This window comes from Kogia breviceps, chromosome 11, assembly GCF_026419965.1.
Source record: "Kogia breviceps isolate mKogBre1 chromosome 11, mKogBre1 haplotype 1, whole genome shotgun sequence".
In the NCBI taxonomy this organism is placed as follows: domain Eukaryota; kingdom Metazoa; phylum Chordata; class Mammalia; order Artiodactyla; family Physeteridae; genus Kogia; species Kogia breviceps.
The window spans coordinates 50,429,739-50,457,203 of NC_081320.1; the positions used below are offsets into that span (position 1 = coordinate 50,429,739).

The 27,465-nt window shown below is 38.2% G+C and overlaps 1 protein-coding gene across 10 annotated transcripts in view; it reads left to right on the top strand.

Annotated features, from left to right (window-relative positions):
• Window positions 1-27,465, top strand: part of WDPCP (WD repeat containing planar cell polarity effector) — a 437,730-nt gene that overhangs the window by 287,983 nt on the left and 122,282 nt on the right. The window contains exon 17 of one of the 10 annotated variants that reach the window (XM_067007527.1): window positions 8,322-8,377. The exons of the other annotated variants lie outside the window; for them this stretch is intronic. Coding sequence (XP_066863628.1) covers window positions 8,322-8,341 — 20 coding nt within the window. The 3' untranslated portion in view covers window positions 8,342-8,377. Of the gene's footprint in view, window positions 1-8,321; window positions 8,378-27,465 lie in introns of those variants that run through there. 10 annotated transcript variants of the gene reach the window in all.

Genomic DNA, 27,465 nt, shown 5'->3' on the forward strand with positions numbered 1-27,465 from the left:
TTTCTCTGCATCTGTTGAGATGATCATATAGCTTTTATTCTTCAATTTGTTAATATGGTGTATCACACTGATTTGTGTATATTGAAGAATCCTTGCATTCCTGGGATAAACCCCACTTGATCATGGTGTATGATCCTTTTAACATGTTGTTGGATACTGTTTGCTAGTATTCTGTTGAGGATTTTTTCATCTATGTTCATCAGTGATATTGGCCTGTAGTTTCCTTTTTTTGTGACATCTGGTTTTGGTATCAGGGTGATGGTGGCCTCATAGAATGAGTTTGGGAGTGTTCCTCCCTCTGCTATATTTTGGAAGAGTTTGAGAAGGATAGGTGTTAGCTCTTCTCTAAATTTTTGATAGAATCCCCATGTGAAGTCATCTGGTCCTAGACTTCTGTTTGTTGGAAGACTTTTAATCACAGTTTCAGTTTCAGTGTTTGTGATTGGTCTGTTCATATTTTCTATTGCTTCCTGGTTCAGTCTTGGAAGGTTGTACTTTTCTAAGAATTTGTGCATTTCTTTCAGATTGTCCATTTTATTGGCACAGAGTTGCCCGTAGTAGTCTCTCATGATCCTTTGTATTTCTGCAGTGTTGTTGTTACTTCTCCTTTTTGATTTCTAATTCTGTTGATTTGAGTCTTCTCCCTTTCTTTCCTGATGAGTCTGGCTAATGGTTTATCAATTTTATTTATCTTCTCAAAGAACCAGCTTTTAGTTTTATTGATCTTTGCTATTGTTTCCTTCATTTCTTTTTCATTTATTTCTGATCTGATCTTTATGACTTCTTCCCTTCTGTTAACTTTGGGTTGTTTTTTTTGTTGTTCATCTTTCCCTAATTGCTTTAGGTGTAAGGTTAGGTTGTTTACTTGAGATTTTTCTTGTTTCTTGAGGTAGGATTGTATTGCTATAAATTTCCCTCTTAGAACTTGCTTTTGCTGCATCCCATAGGTTTGGGGTCATCATGTTTTCATTGTCATTTGTTTCTAGGTATTTTTTGATATCCTCTTTGATTTCTTCAGTGATCTCTTGGTTACTTGGTAGCTTATTGTTTAGCCTCCATGTGTTTGTATTTTTTACAGTTTTTTTTTTTCCTGTAATTGATATCTAGTCTCATAGCGCTGTTGTCGAAGAAGATACTTGATATGATTTCAATTTTCTTAAATTTACCAAGGCTCAATTTGTGACCCAAGATATGATCTATCCTGGAGAATGTTCCATGTGCACTTGAGAAGAAAATGTATTCTGTTGTTTTTGGATGGAATGTCATATAAATATCAATTAAGTCCATCTGGCCTAATGTGTCATTTAAAGCTTGTGTTTATTTATTTTCACTTTGGATGATCTGTCCATTGGTGTAAGTGGAGTGTTAAATTCCCCTACTATGATTATGTTACTGTCAATTTCCCCTATTATGGCTGATGGCATTTGCCTTGTATTGAGGTGCTCCTATGTTTGGTGCATAAATATTTGCAATTGTTATAACTTCTTGGATTGATCCCTTGATCATTATATAATGTCCTTCTTTGTCTCTTGTAATAGTCTTTATTTTAAAGTCTATTTTGTCTGATATGAGTATTGCTATTCCAGTTTTCTTTTGATTTCCACTTGCATGAAATATCCTTTTCCATCCCCTCACTTTCAGTCTGTATGTGTCCCTAGGTCTCTTGTAGACAGCATATATATGGATCTTGTTTTTGTATCCATTCAGCCAGTCTGTGTCTTTTGGTTGGAGCATTTCATCCATTTACATTTAAGGTAATTGTTGATTTGTATGTTCCTATTACCATTTTCTTAATAGTTTTGGGTTTGTTTTTGTAGGTCTTTTTCTTCTTTTGTGTTTCCTGCCGAGAGTGATTCCTTTTGCATTTGTTGTAGAGCTGGTTTGATGGTGCTGAATTCTCTTAACTTTTGCTTGTCTGTAAAGGTTTTAATTTCTCCATCAAATCTGAGTGAGATCCTTGTTGGGTAGAGTAATCTTGGTTGTAGGTTTTTCCCTTTCCTCACTTTAAATGTGTCCTGCCACTCCCTTCTGGCTTGCCGAGTTTCTGCTGAAAGATCAGCTTTTAACCTTGTGGGGATTCCCTTGTATGTATCTGTTGCTTTTCCCTTGCTGCTTTTAATATTTTTTTCTTTGTATTTAAGTTTTGAAAGTTTGATTAATATATTTCTTGGCGTGTTTCTCCTGGGTTTATTCTTTATGGGACTCTCTGCGCTTCCTGGACATGATCCACTATTTCCTTTCCCATGTTAGGGAAGTTTTCAACTATAATCTCTTCAAATATTTTCTGAGGCCCTTTCTTTTTCTCTTCTCCTCTGGGATCCCTATAATTTGAATGTTGGTGCATTTTATGTTGTCCCAGAGGTGTCTGAGACTGTCCTCAATTCTTTTCATTCTTTTTTCTTTATTCTGCTCTTTAACAGTTATTTCCACTATTCTACCTTCCATGTCACTTACCTGTCTTCTGCCTCAGTTATTCTGCTGTTGATCCCATCTAGAGTATTTTTAATTCATTTATTGCGTTGTTCATTGTTTGTTTGCTCTTTAGTTCTTCTAGGTCCTTGTTAGACATTTCTTGTATTTTCTCCATTCTATTTCCGAGATTTTGGATAATCTTTACTATCATTACTCTGAATTCTTTTTCAGGTAGACTGCCTATTTCCTCTTCATTTTTTTGGTCTGGTGGGTTTTTACATTGCTCCTTCATCTGCTGCATATTTCTCTATCTTCTCATTTTGTTTAACTTACTGTGTTTGGGGTCTCCTTTCCACAGGCTGCAGATTCATAATTTCTCTTACTTCTGGTGTCTGCCCCCAGTGGGTGAGGCTGGTTCAGTGGCTTGTGTACATTTCCTGATGAGGGGGACTGGTGCCTGTGTTCTGGTGGGTGGGGCTGGGTCTTGTCCCTCTGGTGGGGAGGGCTGCGTCTGGTGTTGTGTTTGGGGGTTTCTGTGAACTTAGTATGATTTTAGGCAGCCTGTCTGCTAATGGGTGGCACTATGTTCCTGTCTTGCTAGTTGTTTGGCATGGGGCCTCCAGTGCTGGAGCTTACTGACCATTGGTTGGAGCTGGGTCTTGGCATTGAGACAGAGATCTCTGGGAAAGCTCTCGCCGATTAATATTACATGGGGATTGGAGGTCTCTGGTGGTCCAACATCCTGGACTCAGCTCTCTCATCTCTGAGGCTCAGGCCTGACTTCTGGCCAGAGCACAAAGCCCCTGCCAGCCACACGGCCTGAAAGAAAAAGAAAAAAGAAAAACACCAAACAGACAGAACCCCAAGACAAATGGTAAAAGCAAAACTAAACAGACAAAATCACACTAAGAAACATACATACACACACTCACAAAAAGAGGGGAAAAATTAGGAAGAGAGCAACCAAATGAATAAACAAACCCACAAATGAAAACACTAAAAACTAAACAAAGATAAACATAAAACCAAAAACAAATCAAACACAGAAAGCAAACCCCAAGTCCACTGTTGCCCCCAAAGTCCACAGCCTCAATTTTGGGAACACTCGTTGTCTATTCAGATATTCCACAGATGTAGGATTTACCAAGCTGATTGTGGGAATTTATTCTGCTGCTCCTGAGGCTGAATGGAGAGATTTTCCTTTCTCTTCTTTGTTAGCACAGCTCCTGGGATTCAGCTTTGGTTTTGTCTCTGCATGTAGGCTGCCCTCAGGCATCTGTTCCCTACCCAGACAGGAGAGGGTTAAAGCAGCAGCTGATTAGGGCTCTCTTGCTCACTTGGGCTGCAGAGAGAGAGAGGTACAGTACTCACAATTGGGATGTGGGGAGTGCCTGTGGTGGCAGAGGCAGCGTGAAATTGCAACAGCCTGAGGTGCATCGTGTGTTCTCCTAGGGAAGTTGGCCCTGGATCACGGGACCCTGGCAGTGGTGTGCTGCACAGGCTCCTGGGAGGATGTGGGTAGTGACCTGCGATGGCACACGGGGCCCTTGTTGGAAGCAGCAACAGTGGTAGCAGTCCATGCCAACCTCTAGGGTCTGAGATGATAGCCACAGCTCACACCCTTCTCTGGAGCTCACTTAGGCAGTGCTCTGCCATCTGTGGGCACAAGGAGCAGGAATCCCTTCTCCTTGCAGACCCTGAAACAATGGCCTCTTGCCTCTCTAGCAGGTCCAGACTTTTTCCCAGACTCCCTCCCGGCTAGCTGTGGCACACTAGGCCCCCTTCAGGCTGTCCTTATGCAGCCAACCCCAGTCCTCTCGCTGGGGTCTGAACCTCCAAAGCCCGAGCCTCAGCTCCCAGCCCCCACCTGCCCCAGCAGATGAGCAGACAAGCATCTCAGGCTGGTGAGTGCTGGTTGGCACTGATCCTCTGTGTGGGAAACTCTCCACTTTGCCCTCCACACCCCTGTTGCTGTGCTCTCCTCTGAGGCTCCGAAGCTCCCCCCCCCCCCCGCCATTCCCTGCCAGTGAGGGTGCTTCCTAATATGTGGAAACTTTTCCTCCTTCACAATTCCCTCCCAGAGGTGCAGGTCCCATTCCTATCCTTTTGTCTCTGTTTTTTCTTTTGCCCTGCCCAGGTACGTGGGGATTTTCTTGCCTTTGGGAAAGTCTGAGGTCTTCTGCCAGTGTTCAGTAGGTGTTCTGTAGTTGTTCTGCATGTAGATGTATTTTTGATGTATTTGTGGGGAGGAAGGTGATCACCATGTCTTATTCCTGCACCATCTTGAAGGTTTGGCAAAATTTACTTTTAAAATACTTTCCTCTTTATATTGTCTCTTATCTTTCAAGTAACTTTACTGTTTAAAATTTTATTGGAGTATAGTTGACGATTCAGTTATACATATACATATATTCGTTCTTTTACAGATTCTTTTCCCATATAGGTTATTACAAAATATTTGGAAGAGTTCCCTGTGCTATGCAGTAGATCCTTGTTTGTTACCTATTTTGTATATAGTATTGTATGTTAATCTCAAGCTCCAAATTTATCCTTTCCCCCGATGTTTCCCTTTGGTAACCATAAGTTTGTTTTCGAAATCTGAGTCTGTTTTTTTTTTTTTTTAAGAAGTTCATTTATACCATTTTTATTTTAATTAGATTCCACACATGAGTGATATCGTATGATATTTGTCTTTCTCTGACTTACTTCATTTAGTATGATAATTTCTAGCTCCATCCATGTTCCTGCAAATGGCATTATTTTGTTCTCTTTTATGACTAATATTCAATTGTATATATGTACCAGTTCTTCCCTATCCATTCCTATGTTGATGGACACTTAGGGTGCTTCCGTGTCTTGGCTATTGTAAATAGTGCTGCAGTGAACATTGGGGTACATGTATGTTTTCAAATTACGGTTTTCTCTGGATATATGCCCAGTAATGGGATTCCTATATCATATGGTAGTTCTATTTTTAGTTTTTTAAGGAACCTCCATATTGTTCTCCATAGTGGTTGTACCAGTTTACATTCCCACCAACAGTTTATGTGGGTTTGCTTTTCTCCACACCCTCTGCAGTGTTTATTGTTTGTAGACTTTTTGATGATGGCCATTCTGACTGGTGTGAAGTGATGCCTCATTGTAGTTTTGATTTGCATTTCTCTGATAAAATGTTGAGCATCTTTTCATGTGCTTTTTGGCCATCTATGTATCTTCTTTGAAAAATATGTTTAGATCTACTGCCCATTTTGTGATTAGTTATTTCTATTGACATAGAGCTGCATAGGCTGTTTGTATTGCGTTGGCCAAAAAGTGCCTGTGGTTTTTAAGTACACATTTTTCATTTTCACCAAGAACTTTATTGAGCAACGTATTCACCCTTTTGTTCCACTACCTTCTGCCATTTTTCACGCAACTTCATAATTCCATCTTCCCAAAACTTTTTATCTTTTTGAGCAAAGAACTGTTCAGGTGCCTTTTACAGTCTTCCAGGGAATTGAAATTTTTTCCATTAAGAGAATTTTGTGAAGACCGCAATAAATGGAAATCTGAAGGTGCAATGTCTGGTATATACGGCAGATGAATCAGAACTTCCCAGCCAAGCTGTAACAGTTTTTACCTGGTCATCAAATAAACATGCGGTCTTGTGTTATCCTGATGGTAGATTATACATTTTCTATTGACTAATTCCAGACGGTTTTTGTTGAGTGCTGCTTTCAGTTGGTCTAATTGGGAGTAGTACTCATTGGAATTAATCATTTGGTTTTTTGGAAGGAGCTCATAACAGAGGACTCCCTTCCAATCCCACCATATATTGATAAACAACATCACCTTTGGATGAAGACCGGACTTTGGTGTGGTTAGTGGTGGTTCATTTTGCTTCACCATGATTTCTTGGGTTCCACATTATTGTACAGCAGGGGTCCCCAACCCCTGGACCAGTATTGGTCCATGGCCTGTTAGGAATCGGGCTGCACAGCAGGAGGTGAGCGGCAAGCAAGTGAAGCTTCATCTGCTGATCCCCATTGCTCACATTACCGCCTGAACCACCCCCACCCCGTCTGTGGAAAAATTGTCTTCCATGAAACTCGTCTCTAATGCCAAAAAGGTTGGGGACCACTGTTGCACAGTACCCACTTTTCATTGCCCATCACAGTTTGTTTTAAAAAATGGAACATTTTCATTACATTTCAGTAGGGAATCACATGCAGAAATAGTCAAGAAGGTTTTTTCACTTAACTTATGTGGAAGCCAAACACCAAAGCAATTAACATAACCAAGGTGGTGCAAATGATTTTCTATGCTTGATATGGATATTTTGAGCATGTCGGCTATCTCACACATGGTATAACATTGCTTGTTCTCAGTTAATGTCTCGATTTGATCACTATCAACTTCAACTGGTCTACCCAATGGTGGAGCATTGTCCAGCAAGAAATCTCCAGCATGAAATTTTGCAAACAATTTTTGACATGTTCAATCAGTCACAGCACCTTCTCCATAAACTGCACAATTTTTTTTTTGGATTTCTGTTGTGTTTTTACCTTTCTTGAAATAATAAAGCATAATATGCCAAAAATGTTTTCTTTCTTCCATTTTCAGTATTAAAATGGCTACACAAAAATTCACCAATTTTGATAAGTTTTTTTTTTTTAATGCACACTGATATGACAGCTGTCACAATACAATCTAACAAAATTGTTTCAAATGAAGTTAAAAACAACTAAGCGCTACTAGAGCCACCTTACGGAAAAAACTGAACAAACCTTTTGGCCAACCCAATATATTTTAGAGATTAATCCCTTGTTGGTTGCTTTGTTTGCAAATATTTGCTTCCATTCTGTGGGTTGCCTTTCCGTTTCATTGATGGATTCCTTTGCTGTACAAAAGCTTTTAAGTTTAGTTAGCTCCCATTTGTTTATTTTTGTTATTTTCATTGCTCTAGGAGGTGGATTCAAAAACATGTTGCTGCGATTTATGTCCAAGTGTGTTCTGCCTCCATTTTTCTCTAAGAGTTTTAGAGTATCTGGCCTTACGTTTAGGTTTTTGATCCATTTTCAGTTTACTTTTGTGTATGGTGTTAGAGAATGTTCTAATTACATTCTTTTACATGTAGCTGTCCAGTTTTGCCAGCACCATTTATTGAAGAGACTGTCTTTCCTCCCTTGTGTAGTCGTACCTCCTTTGTCATAGGTTAATTGACTGTAGGTTCGTGAGTTTATCTCTGGGCTTTCTATCCTGCTCCTTTGATCTATATGTCTGTTTTTGTGCCAGTACAATACTGTTTTGATGATTGTAGCTTTGTAGCATAGCCTGATGTCAAAAAGCCTGATTCCTCAAGCTCTGCTTTTCCCTCTCGAGATTGCTTTGGCTATTCAGGTCTTTTGTGTAGCCATACAAATTTTAAGATTTTTTGTTCTAGTTCAGCCATTGGTAATCTGATAGGGATTGCACTGAATCTGTAGATTGCCTTGGGTAGTATTGTCACTTTGACAGTATTGATTCTTCCAGTCCAAGAACATGGTATATATCTCTCCATCTGTTTGTGTCTTCTTCAATTTCTTTTATCAGCATCTTATAGTTTTCAGAGTACAGGTCTTTCGTCTCCTTAGGTAGGTTTATTCCTCGGTATTTTACTCTTTTTGATGTGATGGTAAATGGCATTATTTCTTTAATTTCTCTTTTTGCTCTTTCATTGTTACTGTATAGAAATGCATGAGATTTCTGTGTATTAATTTTGAAACCATGAAACTTTACTGAATTCATTGATAAGCTCAGTAGTTTTCTGATAACATCTTTAGGATTTTCTATGTATAGTATCATGTCACTTGCAAACAGTGACAGTTTTACTTCTTCTTTTCCAATTTGAATTCCTTTTATTTCTTTTTCTTCTCTGATTGCCGTGGTAGGACTTCCAAAACTATGTTGAATAAAAGTGGTGAGAGTGGACATCCTTGTCTTGTACCTGATATTAGAGGAAATGCTTTCAACTTTTCACCATTGAGGATGATGCTACTGTGAGTTTGTCTTTTATGACCTTTATTATAAGTTCTCTCTATGCCTACTTTCTGGAGAGTTTTTATCATACATGAGTGTTGAATTTTGTCCAAAGCTTTTTCTGCATCTACTGAGATGATCATATGGTTTTTATTCTTCAGTTTGTTAATGTGGTATATCACACTGATTTGTGGATATTGAAGAATCCTTGCATCTCTGGGATAAATCCCACTTGATCATGGTGCATGATCCTTTTAATGTATTCGGTTATGATTCAGTTTGCTATTATTTTGCTGAGGATTTTTGCATCTATGTTCATCAGTGATATTGGCCTGTAATTTTCTTTTATGGGGGGGTATCTGTGTCTGGTTTTGGTATCAAGGTGATAGTGGCCTCATAGAATGAGCTTGGGAGTGTTCCTTCCTCTACAATTTTATGGATGAGTTTCAGTAGGATAGGTGTTAACTCTTCTCTAAATGTTTGATAGAATTCCCCTGTGAAGCCATTTGGTCCTGGACTTTTGTTTGTTGGAAGTTTTTTAATAACTGTTTCAATTTCAGTACTTGTAACTGGTCTGTTCATATTTTCTACTTCTTCCTGGTTCAGTCTTGGATGGTTGTATTTTTCTAAGAATGTGTCTATTTCTTCTAGGTTGTCCATTTTATTTGACTATTGTTATTTGTAGTAGTCTCTTGTGATTCTTTGTATTTCTGTGGTGTTGGTAGTAACTTGTCCTTTTTCATTTCGAATTTTATTGATTTGAGCCCTCGTCCCTTTTTCTTGATGCATCTTGCCAAAGGTTTGTCAGTTTTATCTTTTCAAAGAAGCAGCTTTTAGTGTCATTGATCTTCACTGTCGTTTTATTCTTCTCTCACTTCTGCTCTGATCATTATTATTTATTTTCTTCTACTAACTTTGGGTTTTGTTTGTTCTTACTCTAGTTGTTTTAGGTGTAAGGTTAGCTTTTTATTTGAGATTTTTTTTGTTTCCTTAAGTAAGATTATACTGCTATAAACTTCCGTCTTAGAACTGCTTTTACTGCATCCCACAGGTTTTGAATTGTTGTATTTTCATTGTCATTTGTCACTAGGTATTTTTAAGTTTCCTCTTTGATTTCTTCAATTATCCACTGGTTGTTTAGTAACATATTGCTTAGCCTCCCCGAGTTTGTGGTTTTTGCAGGGTTTTTTTCCTATGTAATTGATTTCTAACCTCATAGAGTTGTGGCCAGAAAAGACGGTTGTTATGATTTCAGTTTTCTTAAACTTACCAAGGCTTGATTTGTGGCCCAAAATGTGATCCATCCTGGAGAATGTTCCATGTGCACTTGAGAAGAATGTATTCTGCTGCTTTGGGATAGAATGTTCTATAAGTATCAGTTAAGTCTGTCTGGTCTAATGTGTCATTTAAAATTTTTTTTTATATTGGGGCACATTTGATTTACAATGTTGTGTTAGTTTCAGGTGTACAGCAAAGTGATTCCGTTATACATATAACTTTATCTATTCTTTTTCAAATTCTTTTCCCATTTAGATTATTAGAGAATATTGAGCAGTTCCCTTTAGGTAGCTCTACAGTAGGTCCTTCTTGGTTATCTACTTCATACATAGTAGTGTGTACACATCAATCCCAGACTCCCAATCTATCCCTCCCTACTACCCTTCCTCCCAGTAACCATAGTTTGTTCTCTAAGTCTGTGAGTCTGTTTCTCTTTTGTTAATACGTTCGTTTGTATCTTTTTTTAAGATTCCTCATATAAGCTATATAATATGGTATTTGCCTTTCTCTTTCTGACTTACTTCACTCAGTATGACCATGTCTAGGTCCATCCATGTTGCTGCAAAAGGCATTATTTTGTTCTTTTTTATGGCTGTGTAATATTCCATTTTATATATGTACCACATCTTTTTCCACTCATCCATCAATGGACATTTAGGTTGCTTCCATGTCCTGGCTATAAATATTGCTACAATAAACATTGGGGTGCATGTATCTTTTAGAATTATTATTTTTTCTTTGTTTTCTCTGGATATATGCCGGGAGTAGGATTACAGGGTCATATGGTAGCTCAACTTTTACTTTTTTTTTTTTTTTTTTTGCCATACGCGGGCCTCTCACTGTTGTGGCCTCTCCCGTCATGGAGCACAGGCTCCGGACGCGTAGGCTCAGCGGCCATGGCTCACGGGCCCAGCTGCTCCGCGGCATGTGGGATCCTCCCGGACTGGGGCACGAACCCACGTCCCCTGCATCGGCAGACAGACTCTCAACCACTGTGCCACCAGGGAAGCCCTCAACTTTTACTTTTTAAGGAACCTCCATACTGTTCTCCATTGTGGCTGTACCAGTTTACATTCCCACCAACAGAGTAGCAGGGTTTGCTTTTCTCCACACCCTCTCCAGCATTTATTGTTTGTTGATTTTTTGATTATGTCCATTGTCACTTGTGAGGTAGTATCTCATTGTAGCTTTTATTTTTCTGGCCACACCACACAAATTGCAGGATCTTAGTTCCCTGACCAGGGTTGAACCTGGGCCCTCAGCACTAAAAACGTGGAGTCCTAGTCACTGGACCACTAGGGAATTCCCTCATTGTAATTTTGATGTGCACTTCTCTAATAATTAGCAATGTTGAGTATTTTCATGTGTCTCTTGGCCATCTTTCTTCCTTGGATAAATGTTTTTTAGGTGATTGGCCCATTTTTGATTGGGTTTTTTGTTTTTTTGATATTGAGCCACATGAGCTATTTGTAAATTTTGGAGACTTAATGCCTTTTTGGTCACATCATTTGCAAATATTTTCTCCTATTCTGTGGGTTGTCTTTCCATTTTGTTGATGGATTCCTTTGCTGTGCAAAAGCTTTTAAGCTTAATTAGATCCCATTTGTTTATTTTTATTTTTATTTTCATTGCTCTAGGAGGTGGATTCAAAAACATGTTGCTGAGATTTATGTCAAAGAGTGTTCTGCCTACGTTTTCCTCTAAGAGTTTTAGAGTGTCCAGCCTTACATTTAGGTCTTTGACAATTTTGAGTTTGTGTATGGTGACAGAGAATGTTCCAATTTCATTCTTTTACATGTAGCTATCCAATTTTCCTAGCACCACTTATTGAAGAGACTTTCCTCCCTTGTGTAGTCTTGCCTCCTTTGTCATAAATTAATTGACCATAGGTTCATGGGTTTATCTCTGGGCTTTCTATCATGTTCCATAGATCTATATTTTTGTTTTGGGCCAGTACCATACTGTTTTGATACCTGTAGCTTTGCAGTATAGTCTGACATCAAGGAGCCTGATTCCTGCAGCTCTTTCTTTCTCAAGATTGCTTTGGCTCTTTGGGTCTTTTGTGTATCCATACAAATTTTAAGATTTTTTGTTCTAGTCCTGTGAAAAATGCCATTCATAATTGATAGGGATTGCATTGAATCTGTATATTATCTTGGGTAGTATAGTCATATTGACAATATTGATTCTTCCAATCGAAGAACATGGTATATCTCTCCATCTGTTTGTGTCATCTTTGAATTTTTTTATCAGCATCTTATAGTTTTCAGAGTACAGGTCTTTTGTCTCCTTAAGTAGGTGTATTCCTAGGTATTTTATTCTTTTTATGTGATGGTAAATGGGATTGTTTCTTTAATTTCTCTTTCTGATCTTTAGTCCTTCGTGTCTAGAAATGCAACAGATTTCTGTGTATCAAGTTTGTATCCTGCAACTTTACCAAATTCATTGATGAGCTCTAGTAGTTTTCTGGTATCATCATGAGGATTTTCTTTGTATAGTATCATGTCATCTGCAAACAGTGACAGTTTTACTTTTCCAATTTGGGTCCTTTTATTTCTTTTTCTTCTCTGATTGCTGTGGCTAGGGCTTTCTAAACTCTTGAATAAGTGGCAAGGGTGGACATCCTTGTCTTGTTCCTGATCTTAGAGGATATCCTTTCACTTTTTCACTGTTGAGAATGATGTTACTGTTGGCTGTGGTATATGGCCTTTATTGTGTTGAGGTTGGTTCCCTCTATACCCACTTTCTGTAGAGTTTTATCATACATGCATATTGAGTTTTGTCAAAAGTTTTTTGTGCATCTATGGCGATGATCATATAGGGTTTTTTTTTATAAATTTATTTATTTATTTATTTGGCTGTGTTGGGTCTTGATTTCTGTGCGAGGGCTTTCTCTAGTTGCGGCAAGCGGGGGCCACTCATCGCGGTGTGCGGGCCTCTCACTATCGTGGCCTCTCTTGTTGCAGAGCACAGGGTCCAGACACGCAGGCTCAGTAGTTGTGGCTCACGGGCCCAGTTGCTCCGCGGCATGTGGGATCTTCCCAGACTAGGGCTCGAACCCGTGTCCCCTGCATTGGCAGGCAGATATCATATAGTTTTTATTAGTTTGTTAATGTGGTGTATCACACTGATTGATTTCAGGATACTGAAAACTCCTTGAATCCCTGGGATAAATCCAACTTTACCGTGGGGTATTAAATATCAATTAAGCCCATCTGGTGTAATGTGTCATTTAAGACCTGTGTTTCCTTATTGATTTTCTGTCTGGATGATCCGTCCATTGAAGAAAGTGGGGTGTTGAAGTTCCCCACTGTTGTGTTACTGTCGATTTCTCCTTCACGGCTATTAGCATTTGCCTTATATACTGAGGTGCTCCTATGTTTGCTGCATATTATTTACAATTGTTACATTTTCTTCTTAGATTGATCTCTTGATTGTTATGTAGTGTCCTTCTTTGTCTCTTGTAACAGTCTTTAAAGTCTAGTTTATCTAAGAGTATTGCTACTCCTGATTTCTTCTGATTTCCATTTGCATGGAATAGCTTCTTCCATTCCCCTTACTTTCTGTCTATATGTGTCTCTAGATCTGAAGTGGGTCTCTTTTAGACAGCATATATATGGGTCTTGTTTTTGTGTCCATTCAGCCAGTCTGTATCTTTTGGCTGGAGCATTTAATCCATTTACATTTAAGGTATTTATCCATATGTATGCTCTTATTACCATTTTGTTAATTGCTTTGGATTTGTTTTTATAGGTCTTTTTTCTTCCCTTCCTCTTTCATTCACTTTGCTTGTGACTTGATGACTATTTTTAGTGTTGTGTTTGGATTACTTTTTCTTTTTTGTGTCTGTATCTGTTGTAGATGTTTGGTGTGCAGTTCTCATGAAGTTTTGATATAGCAGTCTGTATATATATAAGATTGTTTTAAGTTGCTCGTCTCTTAATTTCAAATACATTTCCAATATGCTGCATTTGTATTCTCTTCTTCCCACGACTCCTGGGTTTGATGTCATATTTTTATATGATTTCCTGCCTTTATGTTTGCCTTTACCTGTGAGCTTTTCATTCATAATTTTCTTGTTTCTAATTGTGATCTTTTCTTTTCCACCTAGAGGATTTCCTTTAGCATCTGTTTTAAAGCTGGTTTGGTGGTGCTGAATTCTTTAGCTTTTGCTTGTCTGTAAAGCTTTTGATTTCTCCATCAAGTCTGAACAAGAGCCTTACTAGGTATTCTTGGTTGTAGATGTTCTCCTTTCATCAGTTTCAATTATATCCTGCCACTATCTTCTGGCCTGCAGAGTTTCTGCTAAAAAATATCAGCTGATATCTTTATGTGGATTCCCTTGTATGTCATTTGTTGCTTTTGTCTTGTTGCTTTTAATATTTTTGTCTTTTTAACCTTTCTCAGTTTCATTAATATGTGTCTTGGCATGTTCCTCCTTGCGTTTACCTTGTATGGGACCTTGTGTGCTTCCTTTCTCATGTTAGGGAAATTTTCGACTATAATCTCTTCAAATATTTTCTCAGGCCCTTTCTCACTCTCTTCTCCATCTGCCACCCCTATAATGCAAATATTGGTGTGTTTAATGTTGTCCTGGAGGTCATTGAGGCTGTCCTCATTTCATTCTTTTTTCTTTATTCTGTTCTGTGGTACTGATTTCCCCCACTCTGTCTTCCAGCTCACTTATTCATTTTTCTTTCTCCCTCATTTATTCTGCTATTGATTCCATATATGACAAGCCCACAGCTTATATCATACTCCACAGTGGAAAGCGGAAAGCTTTTCCTCTAAAATGAGGCAGAAGACAAGGATGCCCACCCTTGCCACTTTGAATCAACATAGTATTAGCACTTCTAACGAGAGCAATTAAGGAAGGAAAAGGAAGAAGGGAAAACTGTCCCTATTTGCAGATGACATATTATATATAGAAAACCCTAAGGACTCCCCCCAGCAGAACCATTAGAATTAATAAACAAATTCAGTAGACTTTCAGGATAAAAAATCAGTTTTCAAAAATCTGTTGCAGTTTTATAAACTAATATTGATCTATCAATCAATCAATCAGAAAGAAAAATTAAGAAAAGAATCCTATTTTCAGTTGCATCAAAGCAAATAAAATACCTAGGAATAAATTTAACCGAACAGGTAAATGACCTGAACGCTGAAAACTATACAAGATTGAAAAGAAGACACACAGTGAGTGAAAAGATAAATCATGTTCATGGATTGGAAGAATTAATATTGTTAAAATTTCCATACTACCAAAAGCAATCTACATATTCAAAGCAATCCCTATCAAAATTCCAATGGCATTTTTCACAGAAATCAAACGATCCTAAAATTTGTATGGAAATACAAAAGACCCCCAATATAGAAGCAGTCTTGGGGAAGAAGAGCAAAGCTGGAACACCACAGTTCCTCATTACTGTGGTAATCAAAACAGTGGTGTACAGGCATTAAAACAGACACAGAGACCAATGAAACAGACTAGAGAGCCCAGAAATTAATCCATGCAAATATGGTCAAGTAATTTACAACAAAGGAGCCAAGAATACTCAATGAGGAAAGGACAGTCTCTTTAATATATGGTATTAAGACTGTAGAGCCACGTGCAAAAGAATTACAGAACCACTATCTTATAGCATACAAAAAAGTTAGCTCAAAATGGGTTAAATACTTGAATATAAGATGTGAAGCCATAAAGCTCCTAGAAGAAAACATAGGTAAGCTCCTTGACATCAGTCTTAGTATTTTGGATTTGACACTAAAAGCAAACACAAATAAGTGGGACTACATCAAACAAACTGTAACCACCAACAAAATAAAAATGCAGCCTACAGAATGAGAGAAAATATTTGCAAATCATATTTCTGATAAGGGGTGAATATCCAAAATACATAAAGAATTCATACAACTAAATAGAAAAAAATTAAACAATCCAATTAAAAATGAGCCCAGGATCTGAATAGACATTTTTCCAAAGAAAACATACGAATGGCCAAAAGGTGCATGAAAAGATGCTCAACATCACTAATAATCAGTGAAAAATGCAAATGAAAACAACAATGAGACAGCACTTCATACCTGTGAGAATGACTATTCTCAAAAATAAACAGAAATAACGTGTTGGTGAGGATATTGGGAAAGGGACCTTATGAACCTTTGGTGTGAGTGTAAATTGGTGCAGCCACTATGGAAAACAAACAAACAGTATGGAGATTCCTCAAAAAATTAAAAATGGAACTATCATATGATCAAGTAATTCCACTTTCAGGTCATTTATCTGAAGGAAACAGACACTCAAAATGGTATCTGCATGTTCATGTTCACTGTAGCATTATTTACAATAGCCAAGACGTGGTATGTATACATGAGTGCACACAGATATATATTATTAAGCCATAAAAACGATGGAAATCTTGCCATTTGTGACAATGGATTTTGAGAGCATTATGCTAAGTGAAATAAGTTAGCATACAAACACTGTATGATCTCATGTATATGTGGAGTCAAAGAAAAACCTATAGATACAGAGAACAGATTGGTAGTTACCAGAGGCAGGGGCTAGATGAAATGAGTGAAGTTGTTGAAAGGTACAAAGTTCCAGTTATAAGACAAATAACAGTACTGTATTGTATATCCAGAAGTTGACACAAGAGTAAATACAAGGGTTCTCATCGCAAGAAAAATAATTTGAACTGTGTATGGTGATGGATGTTAATTAATCTTATAATTTTTTATATATTTATGATACATATCATAATAAAATCATGTGTACACCTAAACTAGTACAATGTCATATGTCAATTATGTATCATTTTAAGAACAGAGAACAAAGAGAAAACAAAAAATGAAATTACATATGTAAGCAAGCCCTAACATGGCAATAATTAAATGGTAGTGGTCTAAATACATCAATTTAAAAACAGAGATTTGGGTGGGGGATAAATTGGGAGACTGGGATTGAGAAATACACACTACTATATATAAAATAGATAACTAGTAAGAACCTACTATGTAGCACAGGGAACTCTTCTCAGTACTCTGTAATGACCTGTATGGGAAAAGAATCTAAAAAAGTGGATATATGTATATGCATAACTGATACACTCTGCTGTACAGCAGAAACTGACACAACATTATAAATCAACTATACACTAATAAAATTTTTTTTAAAGCTGAGATTTGCAGATTAAAAAGAAATGACCCAGTATATATACTGTTTACCAGAAACTCATTTCAGATATAATGGTACAGGTAGGCTGTATGTAAAAGGATAGAAAAAATATATACTATTTAAACATTAATCAGAAGAAATCAGGACTGGTTCTACTAATGTCACTTAAAGTAGACTTCAAAGAAAACAAAATTACCATGGACACAGAGGGATATTACATAATCATAAAAGAGCAACCCAACAAGAAGATATACTAAGCCTAACTGTGTATGCACTAAACAAAAGAGCTACCAAATATGTGAAGCTAAATAAATAGAATTGAAAGAAGAATTAGACAAGCCCATGGTTTTTAGAGACATCAACACCCCTTTCTCAACAACAGCAGAACAACTAAACAGAAATTCTGCAAGGACAGAGAAGAACTCAACATCACCATCAACTACCCAACATCAGAATGTATTTACTTCTCTATTACTTGTGAAATATACACCAAGAGAGACCATATCCTGAGCAAAAAACAAATCTCAACAAATTTAAAAGAACTGAAACCACAGAGTGTGTGTTCTCTGGATTTTATGAAGTCAAAGTGGATATCAATAATATAGAAAAATAATCTAAATATAACAGGAAAATCTCCAAAGACTTGGAAGCTAAAAAGTACCCTTTTGAATAATCCATGAGTCAAAAAAGAGGAAGGCTCAAAGGAAATTTAAAAATACACTGCACTGAATAAAAATGAAATATTGAAATTTTGTGGGACACAAAGAAATGCCAAAAGGTACATGCTTCTATTAGATTAAAAGTTTAAATCATTACTCTAAGTTCTCACCTCAAGAAACTAGAAAGGGAAGAGCAAAAAAAAACCCAACATAAGCTGAAGGAAAGATGTAATAAGAAGAGCATAACTCAATACAATTGAAAACAGAAAAGCAATAGAGAAACACAAGGCTGGTTCTTTGAAGAGATGAATAAAATAAAAAAACTTCCAGCAAGGCTGACCAAAAAAAAGAGAGAGGGAGAGAGAAAATGATTTTCTGTACTACCACTATTGGGAAGAAAATGGTCTCTTCCTACTCTGCAGACATCAAAAGGATAATAAAGGAATACCATAAATAATTCTCTATATCTAACTACCAGTATGAAATGGATAATCTGAATGGTCTTATGATATTAAAGAAATCAAATTCATAATTTGAAAACTTCAGAAAAAAAACTCCAGGCCTAGATGGTTATTAGTTATGCTGGAGAAGTCTACCAAACTTAAAAGAAGAATGAACACCAATTCTACACAATCTCTAAGAAAAAAGTAGAGAAAGGAACACTTTCCAACTCACTTTATGAAGCCAGAATTACCCTGATACCAAAGCCAGGCAAAGAATACAAAAAAGAAAAGAACAGGGATTTCCCTGGCAGTCCAGTGGTTAAGACTGTGCTTCCACTACAGGGGGTGTGGATTCGATCCCTAGTTGGGGAACTAAGATCCCATATGCTGTGCTGCGTAGCCAAAAAAAACCAAAACAAATCAATACTCTTCATGGAGATAAACAAAAAAATTCTTAACGAAATATTAAGAAATGAAATTCAGCAATATATAAAAATAATTGGTATTATCAAGTGGGGTACCCCAGGCATGAATGACTGGTTCAGTATTTGAATGTAATCTACTCTATGAACAGACTAAAGAAGCCAAATCACATGATCATATCAATCAGTGCAGAGAAAGCACCTGAGAAAATTCAACACCCAATCATGATTTTTTTTAAAAAAACCTCAGAAAAAGAGAGGGACTTCTCCAACTTGATAAGGAGCATCTACGTAAGACCTACAGTAAGCATCATAATTAATGATAGAGACTGAATGTTTTTTCCCTAAGCTGGGAACATGGCAAAGATATCCACTCATACCACTGTTATTCAGCAAAGTTCTTGAAGTTCTAGCCAGTGCAGTATAGCAAGAACTAGAAATAAAAAGCATACAGACTGAAAAGGAAGAAATAAAACTGTCTCTATCTGCTGATGACATGATGGTCTATATAGAAAACCTCAAGGAATCTAAAAACAGTAAAACCTTTTTTTTTTTTTTTTTTTTTTTCAGTACGTGGGCCTCTCACTGTTGTGGCTCTCCCGTTGCGGAGCACAGGCTCTGGACGCGCAGGCTCAGCAGCCATGGCTCACGGGCCCAGCCACTCTGCGGCATGTGGGATCTTCCTGGACCAGGGCACGAACCCGTGTCTCCTGCATTGGCAGGCGGACTCTCAACCACTGCGCCACCAGGGAAGCCCAGTAAAACCTTTTAGAACTAAGAAATGAGGTCAGCAAGGTTGCAAGATAAGAGGTAAAAAATAAATCAGCTGTTTTTCCATAGACTGACAATGAACACATAGACACCAAGATTTAAAATACAGTACTATATACAATTGCTCAGAATGATAAAATACTTACGTGTATAACTGACAAACAAATGCAAGACTTTTCTGCTGAAAACTACAAAACACTGATGAAAAAAATCAAAAATTTAAATCAATGTAGAAACATACCATCTTCACGAATTGGAAGACTCAGCCAAAAAAAGATGTCAGTTCTCCCCAAATTGGTATATAGATTTAAACCAGTTTCTATCAAAATCTCAGGAAGATTAATGGTAGGTACAGACAAGATCATTCAAAAATTTGTATGGAGCAGTCGAATCAAGATGGCGGAGTAGGAGTATGTGGTGCTCACTTACCCCCCCACACACACCTTAAAACATTGAAAATACATCTACATGTGGAACAATACTCATGGAGTACTAACTAGAAACTTGCAGAAATCCTACACAACCAAAGCTGCATGAAAGATGTTCATGTAACTAGTAGGATGGGGATAAAAAAATCACTGGGTTGGGATCTGTGCCCCTGGTAGGGATATAAGGAAGAGGTCTGCACAGGTACACCCACACCCTGGGAAGTGACCAGGTCAAGCCATAATCTGGGCATCCCAGTCCTGGGGTCCTGCACAGAGAAGACAAAGCCCTTTGCCTGCCGGGAAAAACCACTGGGCCAGACAGAAGGGATAGAAAAGCCTAGCCTTTACTTGTAAGAAGTGAGCGCATGCTCACTTGCCAACAATCAGGGTGGAGAGAGCCATGCACTGGCAGCTGCAGCCTCACCTCACTTCCTGATCTGAAGGGGCATACACCCTAGCCCCACTCACTCCACACCACAGCCTGCTGTGAGATCTGGGCCAATGAAGTCCTGGGAAAAGATTCACTCTAGATATGGAGAGATGGGTCCTGGGGTATGACCTGGGTGGGGCAGGGCAGCAATGGACATTGTCAGTGTGCTCACAGGATAGCGACCCAACAGCACACCACGGCAAAGTGCTGAATCCCTGACAGATAGGCCCTGGGAGAGAACTTAATCTAGCTATGCAAAGACAGCCTGGAGGGTCTAGGGTGTGGTCCAAGTGGGGTGGTGGCAGCTAATGTCAGCACACTTAAAGAGTACCCAGTGGTTTGTCTCCCAGCAGGAGTGCCCCCAGCTCCACCGACTCCACAACACAGCTTAGTGCTAGATTCGGGGCGGACAGGTCCTGGGAAAAGACTGACACAGAGGCAGCCCAGATCTCAGGCAGTAAACTGCACAGCCACTTTTATTCCTGCAGCCACAGTGCTCCAAATCCCAGCCCCAACCTACTCCACATCACAGCATTGCTCTATATCTGGGACAAAACAACAGAGAAAGGGACACAACCTTGGGCTGCTTCTGAGTGGAACCCCAGACGCCTACACATGCAGCACTTAGGTCCCCTGTGACCACACAGGCCTCAGTTCCTTCAGCATTCACCTCCTTTGGAGCAGGGCATGCACTCAAGGGCAACGGCACCTGATCAAAACCTACCCTCACAGCTCCTACTCCAACAAATGGGGAGAAGACCCCACACCTGACAGGGCAGCAATAGCCACAGAGCAGAGATGAAGCCTTGCCTCACACCCTGCATAACCATAACCCCTGTGAAGGGGATAACTGTCAGCATACCCTGAGGAAAGATGTGGCTGGCATCCATACCAGAGGTAGCCCTCACACAAAAAACACTGGACACACACAGTCTACACAGAGATTCTCCTGGATAAAAACACCCTTCAGAATCACAGTAGGTAACTGTTTCTCCTAAATCATGGAGACAAGAGAAAGTTAATTAAATGAAAAGGCAAAGGAACTACTCCCTATTAAAAAAAACAAAAGTAATCCCCTGAAAGAATAATGAAACAGAGCTCACCAGTCCAGACCCTTAGTTCAAAAAGGTGGTAATAAAAATACTAACAGAATTAAGAAAGCTTATTGATAGAAACACAGAGCACTGTAGCAAGGAACTAGAAACTATAAAGATGACCAATCAAAAATAGACAATTCAATTGCCATGATAAAAACCAATACAGAAGCAATGAAGAGCCAACTAAATGAAACAGAACAATTAGGTGATATGGAAGATAGAATAATGGAAGTCAACTGATCAGAACAGAAGACAGAAAAACAAAAGAAAAAATTGAAAACAACATACAAGATGTATGAGATTATATAGAATGTTCCAAGTTACCCATAATAGGGGCTCCAGAAGAAGAGAGAGAGAAGAGGATTGAAAATGTATTTGAAGAAATTATGGCTGAAAACTCCCCAAACCTAAAGAAGGAAACAGATATCAAGGTACAGGAAGCATGGAGGGACCCAAACAAGATTAACCCAAACAGACCCACAGCAAGACATGTACTTAAAATGGCAAAAGTTAAAGACAGGATTCTAAAGGCAGCAAGAGAAAAACAGTTACAAGGGAACCCTCGTAAGTCTATCAGCAGATTTCTCTGCAGAAACATTACAGGCTAAAAGGGAGTAGTATGATATATTCAAAGTCCTGAAAGGGAAAAACCTGCAAAGTAAGATGCTCTCTACCCAGCAAGATTATCATTTAGAATAAAAGGAGAGATAAGAATTTCTCAGACAAGCAAAAACTAAAGGAATATAGCAATACTAAATCTATCCTAAAGGAAATATTGAAAGATGTTCTCTAAATAGAAAAGAAGGGCTTCCCTGGTGGCGCAGTGGTTGAGAATCCGCCTGCCGATGCAGGGGACACGGGTTCGTGCCCTGGTCCGGGAAGATCCCACATGCCGCGGAGCGGCTGGGCCCGTGAGCCATGGCCGCTGAGCCTGCGCGTCCGGAGCCTGTGCTCCGCAACGGGAGAGGCCACAACAGTGAGAGGCCCACATATCAAAAAAAAAAAGATAAAAAAAAGAAAAGAAGCAAGAATCTATAGGAAAGTGAAAATCACAATAGGAAAGACAAATATAGGAAAGGATTGAAGATCACTTAAGTAAGCCAGTATGTAGATTAAAAAACAATCCAAAAAATAGTAAAAGTGATTATAACTATAATAAAGTAAAAGGATAAGCACAAAGATGTAAAGTAGGACAACAGAATCACAAAACGTGGGGGAGGGGAGTATAAAAATGTAGCCCTTTTAAAAGGGCTGTTTGAACTTGAATGACTGTCAGTTTAAAGAAAGTAGATAGTGTTATGGGTCAGTATACTTGAACGCCATGGTAACCACAAATGAAAAACAAAGGCCATGGGACTTCCCTGGTGGCGCAGTGATTAAGAATCTGCCTGCCAATGCAGGGGACATGGGTTCAAGCCCTGGTCCAGGAAGATCCCACATGCCGCAGAGCAACTAAGCCCATGTGCCATAGCTACTGAGCCTATGCTCTACAGCCTGTCAGCCACAACTACTGAGCCTGTGTGCCACAACTACTGAAGCCCGCATGCCTAGAGCCTGTGCTCCACAACAAGATAAGCCACCACAGTGAGAAGTCCGTGCATCGCAGTGAAGAGTAGCCCCTGCTTGCCACAACTAGAGAAAGCCCTCGCACAGCAACAAAAGCCCAATGCAGCCAAAAATAAATAAATAAATCAAAGGAAATACACACACCAAAAAAAGGCCATAGAAAAAGATAAAGAAGGATACTATAGGGCTTCCCTGGTGGTGCAGTGGTTGAGAGTCCGCCTGCTGATGCAGGGGACACGGGTTCATGCCCTGGTCCGGGAAGATCCCACATGCCGTGGAGTGGCTAGGCCCATGAGCCATGGCTGCTGAGCCTGCGCATCCGGAGCCTGTGCTCCGCAACAGGAGAGGCCACAGCAGTGAGAGGCCCGCATACCGCAAAAAAAAAAAAAAAAAAAAAAAGAATACTATAGGATGATAAAAGAACCACCAATACAAGGTGAGGATATTACACTCATTAACATAGATGCACCCAATATAGGAGCACCTAAATACATAAAACTAATAGTACCATACATAAAGGGAGAAGTTGACAAGAATCCAGTAATAGTAGGAGACTTTAACATCCCACTGACATCAATGGACTGATCATCCAGGCAGAAAATCAGTAAGGCAGAAAATCAGAGGTCCTAAATGAAACAGTAGAGCTGTTGGACTTTATATCTACAGGATGCTACATCCAAATACACATTCTTGGATTGCAAGAATTAATATTAAAAGTCCACACTATCCAAAGCAATCTACAGATTTAATCAATCCCTGTCAAAATACCCATGACATTATTCACAGAACTAAAATAAGTAATCCTAAAATTTATATGAAAGCACCCAAGACCCAGAATTGCCAAAGCAATCCTGAGGGGAAAAAAGCTGGAGGCATAACCCTCTTAGACTATACTACAAAGCTACAGTAATCAGAACAGTGTGGTACTGGAACAAAAACAGATATCTGGATCAATGGAACAGAATAGAAAGCCCCCAAATAAACCCACACACCTATGGTCAATTAATGTACAACAAAGGAGGCAAGAATATACAAGGGAGAAAAGACATTCTCTTCAACAAGTGTTAGGAAAGCTGGACAGCTACATATAAGTCAATGAAATTAGAACATTCCCTCACACCATATACAAAAATAAACTCAAAATGGCTAAATATAAGACCTAAATGTAAGACATGACACCATAAAACTCCTAGATGAAAACATAGGCAAAATATTCTTTGACATAAATCATACAATTTTTTTTAGATCAGTCTCCCAAGAAAAAGAAATAAAAGCAAAAATAAACAAATGGGACCTAATCAAACTTAAAAACTTTTGCACAGCAAAGGCAACCATCAACAAAACGAAAAGACAACCTACCAACTGGGAGAAAATATTTGCAAACAATGTCACTGACAGAGGGTTAATATCCAAAGTATAAAATCAGCTCATACAACTCAATATCAAAAAAACAACCAAATCAAAAAGTGGCCCAAAGACCTAAAGAGATGTTTTTCCAAAGAAGACATACAGATGGTTAAAAGGCTCATGAAAAAAGTGCTCAACATCACTAATTAATAGAGAAATGCAAGTGAAAACCACAATGAGATTATCACCTCACACCAGTTAGAATGTGTATCATCAAAAAGTCTACAAATAAATTCTAGAGAGGATGTGGAGAAAAGGGAACCCTCATACACTGTTAGTGGGAATGTAATTTGGTGCAACCACTAAGAAGAACAATATGGAGATTCCTTTAAAAACTAAAAATAGATCCAGCAATTCCACTCCTAAGTATACAGCTAGAAAAAAACAAAAATTCTAATTTGAAAAGATACATGCACCCCAATGTTCACAGCAGCACTATTTATAGCAGCCAAGACATGGAAACAACCCAAGTGTACATCAACAGATGACTAGCTAAGAAGATGTGATATATATACAATGGAATATTACCCAGCCATAAAAAAAGTTTTGCAAATGCAAATCTTGCCATTTGCAGCAACATGGATGGACCTAGAGAATATTGTACTTAGTGAAGTAAGTCAGACAGAGAAATACAAATATATGATTATCACTTATATATGGAATCTAAAAAAAATAATAGAAATGAATCTATGTACAATATTAAAACAGACTCACAGACATAGAAAACAAATTTATGATTACCAAAGGGGAAATTTTGGGCAAAGAGATAAATTAGGAGTATGGGATTAACAGATACAAACTCCTACATATAAAATATATAAACAACAATAATTTACAGTATATTTATCTTATAATAACCTATAATGGAATATGAGCTGAAAAAATAACTGAATCACTATGCTATACACCTGAAACTAACACAATATTGTTAATCAACTATACTTTAATTAAAATTTATATAGAAATGCTAAAATAATTTTGAAAGAAAATTATGGATAGGCAAGTATCAGTCTATTCATTTTCAAGACTTATTACATAGGTACAGTAATCCAGACTATTATATTGGTGAAAGGATAGACACAGATCAATGGAATAGAAGAGAGAGCCCAGAAATAGACCCACACAAATATGACCAAATGACCTTTTACAAGAGTGGAACAGCAATTCATTGGAGTAAGGACACCTTTTCAACAAATGTTGATAGAACAACAACTCGATAGCCATAGACAAAAAAAAAAATGTTCCTTGACCTAAACTTCACACCAGAAGATAAGACAAAAGAAAAGTTGGGGGACCTAGAGCTTGGTAAAGAGTTCTTAGATATGACACCAAAATCATAATGTATAAAAGAAAATACTGATAAATTGGATTTATTCAAAAATAAAAGCTTTTGCTCTGTGAAGAACCATCTCAAGAAATTGAAAAGACAAGCTATAGATTGGGAAAATATATCTGCAAACCACATATCTGACAAAGGACTCACATCTAGAATATATAAAGAAATCTCAAAACTCAACAGTAGGGCTTCCCTGGTGGCACAGTGGTTGAGAGTCTGCCTACCTATGTAGGGAACGCGGGTTCGTGCCCCAGCCCAGGAAGATCCCACGTGCCGCAGAGCGGCTGGGCCCATGAGCCATGGCCGCCGAGTCTGCACGTCTGGAGCCTGTGCTCCGCAACGGGAGAGGCCACAACAGTGAGAGGCCCACGTAACGCCAAAAAAAAAAAAAAAAAAAAAACACAGTAAAAATACAAACAATCCAATTACAAAATTGGCAAAAGACATGAAGAGATATTTCACTGAGGTGGACACAGGGTGGCAAATAAGCGGGTGAAAAGATGTTCAACATCACTAGATGCTAGGGAAATGCAAACTAAGACCATAAGGAGTTATTACTGAACATCTATTAGAACAACTAAAATTAAAAAAAAAAAAAAAAACCTGCGATAATACCAAATGCTAGCTAAGGTACAGATAAACTTGATCTTTCATACGTTGTTCATGGAAATGTAAAATGGTACTAGCACTCTGGAAAATAATTTCAGTTTCTTAAAAAACTAATCATACACTTAACCATATGATCCAGCAATGTCCCACACAGAAAAAGTATACACAGTTGTTAAGGTCCAAACATGATAATAATAATTTAAAAAGTAAGTAATCCCCCTCGGTTTTTTTTGTTTTGGTTTGGTTTTTTTGCGGTAAGCGGGCCTCTCACTGCTGTGGCCTCTCCCGTTGCGGAGCACAGGCTCCGGACGTGCAGGCCCAGCAGCCATGGCTCACGGGCCCAGCCGCTCCGTGGCATGTGGGATCCTCCCAGACCTGGGCACGAACCCACATCCCCTGCATCGGCAGGCAGACCCCCAACCACTGCGCCACCAGGGAAGCCCCCTCGTTTTTTAACTGTGCTGCCAAGATGGGCCAATATATAGCATTTTAATAGTATTTAAAAATTTTTTTCACCTTTATAGGTCAATTTTGGAATATATAATTTCTTTTCTTGACCTAATTTGTGGAGCCTAGAGTATGGAAAATAATTATTTTAACAAGCATCTTATTTATTTGTATTTATTTGCAAAGTGATTTTGATTTTAGTCTGTTAGTGTTATTTGTTCCATTTCTTATGTTAATTTAACATCTTAATTGTTTTATTTTTTGAATCAGTGGTATTAACTATTTTGATAGGAATTCTAATTTTGCATTTGTTTGGAGATTAACAAAAGATGAAACACCCAAATGATTATCGTTTCTCTAATACACACTAAAAGAAGAATATACCAGAGGTGTCATAGGCAACACTCTGAAGAAGTACTGTGACAATGCACAGTAAACAGGTAACCTTGGGCATGTGTAGCAGATACATCTGTTTCAGCCATATGCATTACAGCTCACAGAGGCACAATGTAAGTAAACACCCACTCCATTAGTATATCTAATGATTTCTCTATGAAATATGAAAAAATTAATCTCTCATGCTGTATTCCCCATGTTACTTCTCTTTCTCAGGCAGAGGTATTGCTTGGAGGCAGAGGGAGAGAGGTCAGGAAGAAGTGATTTTTTTTTTTTTTTACCTTGCCCTTAATAATACAATAATAATACATTAAGCATTATTAAACTTCATTACATGAGCATATCTCTTAAAAATTAATATTGTTATGTCTTAGTTTCCTATCAGCAAAGTGGGCGGGGGACAATATATTGGTACCCTTCCTGATAATATTAATAGAGAAAAATATCATAGCATAATTATCATAGAGTAGGATTTTTTTAACATCGTTATTGGAGTATAATTGCTTTGCAATGGTGTGTTAGTTTCTGCTTTATAACAAAGTGAATCAGCTATACATATACATATATCCCTATATCTCCTCCCTCTTGCA